The sequence below is a fragment of the Corvus brachyrhynchos genome, unplaced genomic scaffold (assembly GCF_000691975.1).
Source record: "Corvus brachyrhynchos isolate BGI_N302 unplaced genomic scaffold, ASM69197v1 scaffold114, whole genome shotgun sequence".
Classification (NCBI taxonomy): Eukaryota; Metazoa; Chordata; class Aves; order Passeriformes; family Corvidae; genus Corvus; species Corvus brachyrhynchos.
Window position 1 is genome coordinate 4,355,897 of NW_008238337.1, and position 8,928 is coordinate 4,364,824.

General features: G+C 57.8%; 1 protein-coding gene across 1 annotated transcript in view; it reads left to right on the forward strand.

Moving 5' to 3' along the window:
* The window catches only part of ACACB (acetyl-CoA carboxylase beta), a 21,687-nt gene that overhangs the window by 10,601 nt on the left and 2,158 nt on the right, over positions 1 to 8,928 (forward strand). Inside the window, exons 26-49 of the mRNA XM_017734877.1 lie at positions 53 to 171; positions 387 to 524; positions 940 to 1,039; positions 1,131 to 1,238; positions 1,418 to 1,474; positions 2,003 to 2,044; positions 2,122 to 2,337; positions 2,421 to 2,576; positions 2,875 to 3,078; positions 3,603 to 3,758; positions 4,021 to 4,143; positions 4,449 to 4,718; positions 5,036 to 5,133; positions 5,278 to 5,398; positions 5,580 to 5,690; positions 6,192 to 6,335; positions 6,416 to 6,536; positions 6,682 to 6,778; positions 6,944 to 7,040; positions 7,244 to 7,379; positions 7,678 to 7,855; positions 7,975 to 8,087; positions 8,601 to 8,784; positions 8,879 to 8,928. The exon at positions 8,879 to 8,928 is cut by the window's right edge and continues 119 nt beyond it. Of these exons, the coding sequence (XP_017590366.1) occupies positions 53 to 171; positions 387 to 524; positions 940 to 1,039; positions 1,131 to 1,238; positions 1,418 to 1,474; positions 2,003 to 2,044; positions 2,122 to 2,337; positions 2,421 to 2,576; positions 2,875 to 3,078; positions 3,603 to 3,758; positions 4,021 to 4,143; positions 4,449 to 4,718; positions 5,036 to 5,133; positions 5,278 to 5,398; positions 5,580 to 5,690; positions 6,192 to 6,335; positions 6,416 to 6,536; positions 6,682 to 6,778; positions 6,944 to 7,040; positions 7,244 to 7,379; positions 7,678 to 7,855; positions 7,975 to 8,087; positions 8,601 to 8,784; positions 8,879 to 8,928 (3,139 nt within the window). The remainder of the gene's footprint in view (positions 1 to 52; positions 172 to 386; positions 525 to 939; positions 1,040 to 1,130; positions 1,239 to 1,417; positions 1,475 to 2,002; positions 2,045 to 2,121; positions 2,338 to 2,420; positions 2,577 to 2,874; positions 3,079 to 3,602; positions 3,759 to 4,020; positions 4,144 to 4,448; positions 4,719 to 5,035; positions 5,134 to 5,277; positions 5,399 to 5,579; positions 5,691 to 6,191; positions 6,336 to 6,415; positions 6,537 to 6,681; positions 6,779 to 6,943; positions 7,041 to 7,243; positions 7,380 to 7,677; positions 7,856 to 7,974; positions 8,088 to 8,600; positions 8,785 to 8,878) is intronic.

The following is an 8,928-nucleotide window of genomic DNA, read 5'->3' on the forward strand; positions in this document are numbered from 1 at the left end:
GGGGCCCCGGGGCTGGCGGGGCCGCGGGGGTCCCGCCTGTGTTCCCTCACAGGTGTACGGGCGGCGGGGGTACATCGCCTACGAGCTGAACAGCCTGCAGCACCAGCAGCTCTCTGATGGCACCTGCCTCGTGGAGTTCGAGTTCATGCTGCCCTCCTCCCACCCCAACAGGTACAGGGGTCCCTCCCACACACCTGTCCTGCTCCCCTGGACTTTCCACAAAGCTGGCGAGTTTGTATCATCCCTTCCATGCAAAGCAGGAGCTGCCACTGCACTGTCCCGTTGGCAGTGGAGCAGGATGAGCCCTCTCCGGGTCAGGGTCCCCTGTGGGAGATGTGGTCCCACACGGTGCCTCCCCCACAGCTGACACTTGCTTCCCATGGCAGGATGTCAGTCCCTATCAGCATCTCCAACCCTGACCTGGCCCGGCACAGCACTGAGCTCTTCATGGACAGTGGCTTTTCCCCCACAAGCCAGCGGATGGGAGTCATGGTGGCCTTCCGCAGATTTGAGGACTTCACAAGGTGGGGGTGCAGGGACATGCCTGGCCAGTGTTTGTGTATTTTGGTTGCCACTGCAGTTGTTGGAGAGCAAAATGGGGTGGAAGAGTCACAGTTGGGGGCAGCTGGGCGGTGCTGGAGGCAGCTCCAGTTCCCACCACAGCTGCAGACTGGGTATTCTCAGTACAACACTTACCTTGTGGGGACACCAGGTGGCTTTTGGGGACATGTAGAACCTGGGGCACAGGTTAAACCCCTCTGCCCATGAACACAGCAGGGCTCAGAGCTGCCTTTCATGAGCTGTGGGTTTGCCGTGGGGCTGTTGTGCTGGTACCTGTGTCCCTGTCACACTGTCACAGCGGGTCCCTGGCGCTGTCCCTTCAGGCAGGGGGTGGGCACAATGTGCTGGCCTGTGACCCCATCCCTGCTGTTTGGGCAGGAACTTCGATGAAGTGATCTCATGCTTCGCCAACTCTCCGTCGGACAGCAGGCTCCTCAGTGAGGCACAGGCCACCACCTACGATGAGGAGGATGCCAAGGTGGGCATGAAGTTGCTGCTGATACCCCCAGGTGGTGCTGGGACAGCAGTGATGCTGCTGGCCAGGGTTGACTGTAGGGTTTTGTTGCCAGAACATCCGTGAGGAGCCAATCCACATCCTCAACATTGCGCTCTGCTCAGCTGACCACGTGGAAGACGAGAAGCTGGTGCCCATCTTCAGAGCCTTTGCCCAGTCCAAGGTCTGTCACTGGGGCTGGACCCTCTTTTTGTAAACCTTGCAAGCCAGAACACTGTACCCCAAGGCACTGCCTCCTCTCCATGCCGTGTACCCCAAATTGCTGCAGCTTGGGTTGTGTTTGCTGCCTTGGTGGAGATGTTTAAGCTCTCATGACTGGTGGCATCTTCTGTTTCCATGTAGAAAAATATCCTTGTTGAGTATGGTCTCCGGAGAATCACGTTCCTCATTGCCCAGCAGGTGAGTGCAACAGCCTCTGACATCTATAAATACCATCACCTGAGTGATGGATGGACCCACTGTGCTTCAGGAGCTGGGAATTAATTAATGAGCCATTCAATGAGTGATTCATCTCCTGTATCATCCTTTATCCTGCTCATGTTTCCAGTAACATGGCTCCTGCAGAGCCACAGAAGCCATCACAGAGTGGTTTGGGTGGGAAGGGACCTTAAAGTTCATCCCATTCCACTCCCTGCCATTGGGTGGAACTCTGCACTATCCCAGGTTTCTCCAAGCGCCATTCAGCCTGGCCTTGGACACTTCCAGGGATGGGGCAGCCACAGCTTCTCTGGGCAGCCTGTGCCAGGGCCTCACCACTGTCACAGGGAGGAATTTCCTCCTAAAATCCAACCTAATCAATCCCTCCCAGCCCTTTTCCCTTTGCAGGAGAGCAAAGCCTGCCAGGTTTTTTCTTTTTAATGGAGAATCAGAACAATCCTCCGCAGGCCAGGACTATTCATGTTGCCTTCTCTCTCCCTTTTGCCGCAGAGAGAATTCCCGAAGTTTTTCACATTCAGAGCCAGGGACGAGGTAAGATCCTGTGGGAGCAGTGGGAACGGTGCTGGCGTGGCACCGGCCCGGCCCTGGCTCACGGCTGTGCCTGGCAGTTCGCAGAGGATCGGATCTACCGGCACCTGGAGCCGGCACTCGCCTTCCAGCTGGAGCTGAGCCGCATGCGCAACTTCGACCTGACGGCCATCCCCTGTGCCAACCACAAGATGCACCTGTACCTGGGGGCTGCCAGGGTGCAGGCGGGCGCCGAGACCACCGACTACCGCTTCTTCATCCGTGCCATCGTGCGCCACTCCGACCTCATCACCAAGGCAGGGTGGCACAGGGGCCCGCGGGGGCACAGTGAGGGTGCAGGGGTGGCCTGGCCCCTGCTGAGCCACCTGCTCCATCACAGGAGGCCTCCTTCGAGTACCTGCAGAACGAGGGCGAGCGGCTGCTCCTGGAGGCCATGGATGAGCTGGAGGTGGCCTTCAACAACACCATTGTGCGCACTGACTGCAACCACATCTTCCTCAACTTCGTGCCCACCGTCATCATGGACCCCTCCAAGGTGTGTTTCTTGGGGTCCTGCTTCCTCTGTCCTGGAAAGGTTCCCCTGATGTGGAGATGGAGGTTTTGTCATCCCCTGTGCTCAGGACCACCCGCCACCATCTCTCCCTGTCCCCTGTGGAGAGGGTGGATATCAGCACCGGGCCCAACCAGGAGGCATGGAGAGAGGGAAGGATCTCACCCAAATCTGAAATGGCTCTTTGGGGTGGAGATGCAACAGGGCTGCTCCAGCCTTGGCATGGTGTGCTCAGTGTTGTCCCTGGGGCCACCGACCCAGCCGTGTGCCATCCCGTGCGCAGATCGAGGAGTCGGTGCGCTCCATGGTGATGCGCTACGGCAGCCGCCTCTGGAAGCTGCGGGTGCTGCAGGCCGAGGTGAAGATCAACATCCGCCTGACGCCCACTGCCACCGCCATCCCCATCCGCCTCTTCCTCACCAACGAGTCTGGATATTACCTGGACATCAGCCTCTACAAGGAAGTGAGGGACCCCGGCACTGGCAGCGTGAGTAACCCCAGTGGTGACTCCAGGAACCCAACCGCGGCTGCCTGGGTGATGCTGGGCTCCATCAGAGCTCTGGGGGGGCTTCTGCAAAACTCCTTGTGGACCTGAAGTGCTGGTCTGCCCAGAGCCCCCAGACTTCCAACAGCATTCCCACAGCTGGATTGGTTTCATTCCTATCTGTCTGCATCCAGCTGGATTCCTTGGGGTGGTGCTTTGTTCAAAGTGTGCTGAGCTCCATCCAGTTGGATTCCTCAGTGTGATACTTTGCTCCAAAATGCATTGAGCTTTATCCAGTTGGGTTCCTTGGGGTGATGCTGGTGTGGAGCTGGGCAGTTTTGAGTGCTGAAGGTGAAGGTCACTGTTAGGGTGTCACTGGTACTGGCAGCACAGTAGTGTGACAGTCCCCTCAATAGCAAAACAATGGGTGGAAAATCACCTTGGCCAAGCAAGGGTCAGCAGTGCTCCAGCAGAAGAGTCACCATGACATCCAGGGAAGGCAGCCAACGCTCTGCTCTCCTCTCCAGATCATGTTCCAGTCGTATGGGGACAAGCAGGGGCCGCAGCATGGGATGCTCATCAACACCCCCTACGTCACCAAGGACCTGCTTCAGGCCAAGCGGTTCCAGGCGCAGTCCTTGGGCACCACCTACGTGTACGACTTCCCGGAGATGATCAGGCAGGTGAGTCTGGCTGAGCAAAAAGAAGCTCCAAATTACTGTGTTTGCTCTTCATCCCCACCCTCCCCAAAAATTCCCACCTGATGAAAAGGTCCCTCTCCTTGAGCTGTCAAATGAGAAAACAAAAAGAGCCCAAGCCCCAACACTTTTGGTTATGTGAAACATTTCTACACCAATTCCTAGCTCTTGAAATTCCTGAAACTAGATGGTCTTTAAGGTCTCTTCCAAGCCAAACCATACCAAGCCATGTGTTGTGTCTCCACAGGCTCTCTTCAAGCTGTGGGGCTCCTCGGACCTGTACCCCAAAGACATCCTGACCTACACTGAGCTAGTCCTGGACTCGCAGGGGCACCTTGTGCAGATGAACAGGGTCCCTGGAGGGAACGAGGTAGCAGGGAGTGATTTGGGAATTGGGCAGGGGAAGCAGGTGGGAATGGCTGGTGGCTCCATCTGGCTGCGTTTAAAGCTTGGGAGATGCTCCTCAACCATTTTGTCTGTTGGTTAATGCCACCTGCAGCTCAGCCCTTGTGTCTCTTGGCCATGGCACTCAGTGCTCTGGTCTAGCTGACAAGGTGGTGATTGGTCAAGAGTTAGACTCAATGATCTTGGAGGTCTTTTCCAACCTGGTGAATTCCATGATTCTGGGCTTCTTGGGAGGATTCTGCCCTGTAACCTTGTGCTGTTTCGAGCCAGGTGGGGATGGTTGCTTTCAAAATGAAGCTGAAGACCCCCGAGTACCCCAAAGGCCGGGATATTGTGCTCATTTGCAACGATATCACACACAAGATCGGCTCCTTTGGGCCTGAGGAGGACCTGGTGTTCCTGAGGGCCTCGGAGCTGGCGCGGGCCGAGGGCATCCCCCGCATCTACATCGCTGCCAACAGCGGCGCCCGCATCGGCTTCGCCGACGAGATCAAGCACATGTTCCAGGTGGCCTGGGTGGACCCAGCTGAGCCCTACAAGGTGTGTGGGCACCTCCCCTCCTTCAGCACAGGGAACAACAGAGGGTTTACCTGGGGAAGGAATGACCAGAGCTAGACCAGGATGTCAAATTGTGGGTTTGGAGCAGGCGGTGAGGCCACACCTGCACCCAGCACCGTGGGGATGGTGCCTTTGGCTTCTCCCAGGTGGTGGAGGTGGAGGTGCCAGTGCTGGCATGGCTGCTCTGTCCAGCTCTAGTCCCTGAGCTGCTGCACAGCATGGTTTGGGAAAGGGCCATGTCCCACATGAGTATGTGTATGTGGGGCTCCACAACTCATCCTCCTCCTTTTTCTTTGCAGGGCTTCAGGTACCTGTACCTGACTCCCCAGGACTACACAAGGATCAGCACCATGAACTCGGTGCGCTGTGAGCACGTGGAGGAAGGCGGCGAGTCCAGGTGAGTCCCATATCCCATGAGACACACGGAGATATCCCAAGCTCTGCCCTACACCCCACCAGGATGCAGCTCCCACCTCAGCATCCTGCCAGGCACATCATGCAGGTGAGTGCTTCCCACACCACGGCTCCACTTTCCCCACAGGTATGTCCTCCTGGACATCATTGGGAAGGACAATGGATTTGGGGTGGAAAACCTGAGAGCTGCTGGTACCATTGCTGGGGAATCCTCCCGTGCCTATGATGAAATAGTGACCATCAGCATGGTACAGCTGCTCCCCTTCCCCTCTCTGCTGCTCCCCTCTCTCCTGCTGGCTCTTAACGTCACCCTAGGAGGGATAATGGGCTGCAACAAGGAGGCTGAGCCCATCAGAGCAGTCTTCTCCAGGTGCTCATGGTCTGTGCTGCAGCCCCAGTGACCCCACGTGTCCCTGTGTGTGTGCCCAGGTGACCTGTCGTGCCATCGGGATCGGTGCCTACCTGGTGAGGCTGGGCCAGCGCGTCATCCAGGTGGAGAATTCCCACATCATCCTCACGGGTGTCACGGCTCTCAACAAGGTACCAAGCTCTGGCTGCATGTCCTCCATGGCACTGTCCTTCCCACCACTACCTGTGTGGGCTCCTTCCCTGCCCCATAGGAAGAGGTGGCAGCTCCCTGTGTATCATCTCATGGGACCTCTCTGGGGGAGCTGCAGCTGTGCTGGTCTCACTGAGCAGGGAGAGAATGACCCCCCACAGCTTTTTGGTGTTGCTTTGGGGGCCAGGGAATTGCTCCTGGGGTAGGGTGGGATGGCAGAGGTGCCTTGGGACCCCTCCCCAGGGACAGGACCCATCTCTGGGTAGAATCCCATTGGTTTGAGCTGAATTGAAACTGGGTTCACTAAACCTGTGCAGTAAAGCAGGATCCTTTCACTTTAACATCAGCCTGGACAGAGGTGGAAATTCAGCCTCAGCCCAGAGGGAATGTGCCTGTGCAGAGGTTTGGGCTGACAAACAGAGCAAGGGAGCAGCTCCTGTGTCAGCAGAGCCCCATGCATTTCCCTTGGGAACTCTGTCTAGGTGCTGGGACGGGAGGTTTACACATCCAACAACCAGCTGGGAGGAGTGCAGATCATGCACAACAATGGCGTTTCCCATGTCACCGTCCCAGATGACTTCGAGGGGGTCTACACCATCCTGCAGTGGCTCTCATACATACCCAAGGTAGGAGGGTGCTGCAGGGTGGAGGTGGGGGGTGTCACCCATACCTGGCTGGTGACCTGCCCTCGGGGTCTCCCCTGCAGGATAACCAGAGCCCAGTGCCTGTCACTGCCATAAGTGACCCTGTTGAAAGAGAAATTGATTTTGTCCCTTCCAAAGTCCCCTATGACCCCAGGTGGATGCTGGCAGGGAGACCCCATCCAAGTAAGTGAGAACAACCCAAGGCCTCTGCAGCACTGCTCCCAAATGCATCTTGTAGGTGCAGAAGGTGCTCTTGGCTGTGGGTTGGTGCTCAGGAGCCCTTCAGTGCTCACCCTTGCACCATTCCATGTTCTCCTGTGCTCCACAGCTCTCAAGGAGACCTGGCAGAGTGGCTTCTTTGACCAGGGCAGCTTCATGGAGATCATGAAGCCGTGGGCTCAGACCGTTGTGGTTGGCAGAGCGAGGTACTGCTGGGAGCAGGGATGGAGCTGGGATCCTGCATGTGTGCCCACTCACCTTCGAGCCCTGGCTGTGGCACTGCTTTTGGGATGGTGGAAGGGGAGCAGCTCTCTAGTGGGGCTGGGGTGGGAGGGAGCTGGCCTTGCTGAGCCCACCCTGCCCTGCTGCAGGCTGGGAGGTCTCCCCGTGGGCGTCATCGCTGTTGAGACCCGCACCGTGGAGGTGATGATACCCGCCGACCCCGCCAACCTGGACTCGGAGGCAAAGGTGAGTGGGGTACAGCTGAGGCCAGGTGGCATCTGAGAGGAGGCTGGAGGGGAGGGAAGGGAGCAGTGATCCTTGAGCATGTCTTGATTTTCCTTAATTCAGGTGAAATCAAGGATGCTAGGGTACTTTGTTTTCTTCCAGCTGTTTCATGCAGCATTCCAGGAAGAACTGGCACAGTCTCAGCTGCTCACTGTCTTTTCCAGATAATCCAGCAGGCTGGGCAGGTGTGGTTCCCAGACTCTGCTTTTAAAACAGCCCAGGCCATTCGGGATTTCAACCGGGAGCACCTCCCACTGATGATCTTTGCCAACTGGAGAGGCTTCTCCAGCGGCATGAAAGGTACCCGTGCTTGGGATACCCAGATTCCCATGGTGTGACAAACCTCTGCCACCCCTGCCACCCCACGGGGTCGTGGGATGGCCCAGCCTACCAGGGTCTGCACCACTCTGGGATGTGGGGTTGGGCTGGGGAGGTCATGGGGCATGGCAGTGCACAGGTCCCATGGGTTGGTGGCTTCCCGCTGGTTGATTTTGGGGTGCTTTGTGTCTCCAGTGGAGAAGGTGGCTTTGGGCAGCTGGGAGGAGGCTGGGGCAGTGGCAGTTGGGACACCCAGCCCCTGAGTCCCTTTGGCTTTCAGACATGTATGACCAGATGCTGAAGTTCGGCGCTTTCATCGTGGACAGCCTGCGGGACTTCAAGCAGCCTGTCCTGGTGTACATCCCTCCCCACGCGGAGCTGCGCGGCGGCTCCTGGGTGGTCATCGACTCCACCATCAACCCCCTGCACGTGGAGCTCTACGCCGACAAGGAGAGCAGGTCAGCATCCAGAACACCTGTGGGTCATCCAGAACACCTCTGTGTGTCAGCTGCCTGGACATCTTGCCCTAGAATTTATTCTCCCATGCAGACCTCGCTTTACCAAATGTCCCTTCCAGGGGAGGCATTTTGGAGCCTGGAGGAACAGTGGAGATCAAGTTCAGAAAGAAGGATTTGGTGAAGACCATGAGAAGGATTGATACAGTCTATGCCAAGCTGGTGGAGCAGTTGGGTAAGGGAAGGAAGGGAGTTTTGGGTTGTGGACATGGGTAGTGTAAGTTAAACATGAGGCTCAAGCACTTCAGTGGCAACCACCAGGAGTCCTTTGGTGTCCCTCTGGAAAAATTCTTTGTGTCTTTTCTGTTGGTGGAGCTGGGAGGATGTGGTGGTGCTTTAGAACACCTGTATCTCCTGGGGGCTCTGTCAATGGGTTAAATGGGGCTGGGGTCTTCTCCCGTGCTTTGAGATGAAGGATGGCCGGGTTGAATCGGTTCCTGATGCACTGGGAGCTCCTTGCCCCTGTGTTACAGCACAGTCCCACAAAGTCCTTGCAAATGCCGCCTCCCCTCTCCCGTGGCAGGCGCTGAGCGCGGTGCGACCTCTTGGTGGCCGTGGCCTCTGTGGCTGTGGTGTCAGTGCGCCAAGGAAAGAGCCGTGGCTCTGGGCGTGGTGGCTGATGTGGGAGCACAGAGGGGACCCCGTGGTGGCATCACCAGGGGGCTGCTCAGCCCGCTGTGTCCCACAGGGACCCCCGAGCTGTCGGAGGGGGAGCGCAGGGAGCTGGAGAAGCAGCTGAAGGCGCGGGAGGAGCTGCTGCTGCCCGTGTACCACCAGGTGGCCGTGCGCTTCGCTGACCTGCACGACACCCCGGGCCGCATGCAGGAGAAAGGGGTCATCACGGTGAGCCGGCAACAGGGGAGGGCTCTGAGGTGACAGACAAAGGCGGGGAGAAAATCCCCTTCCTGTGACATCCCTGCCCCGGGGCTGCTCTCTGCCCTCCATCCCCCAGGAGCTGGGAGCGAGCAGCCGCCGGCAAACCCGGGCTGTGCTCCGGGTTCCGCAGGACATCCTGG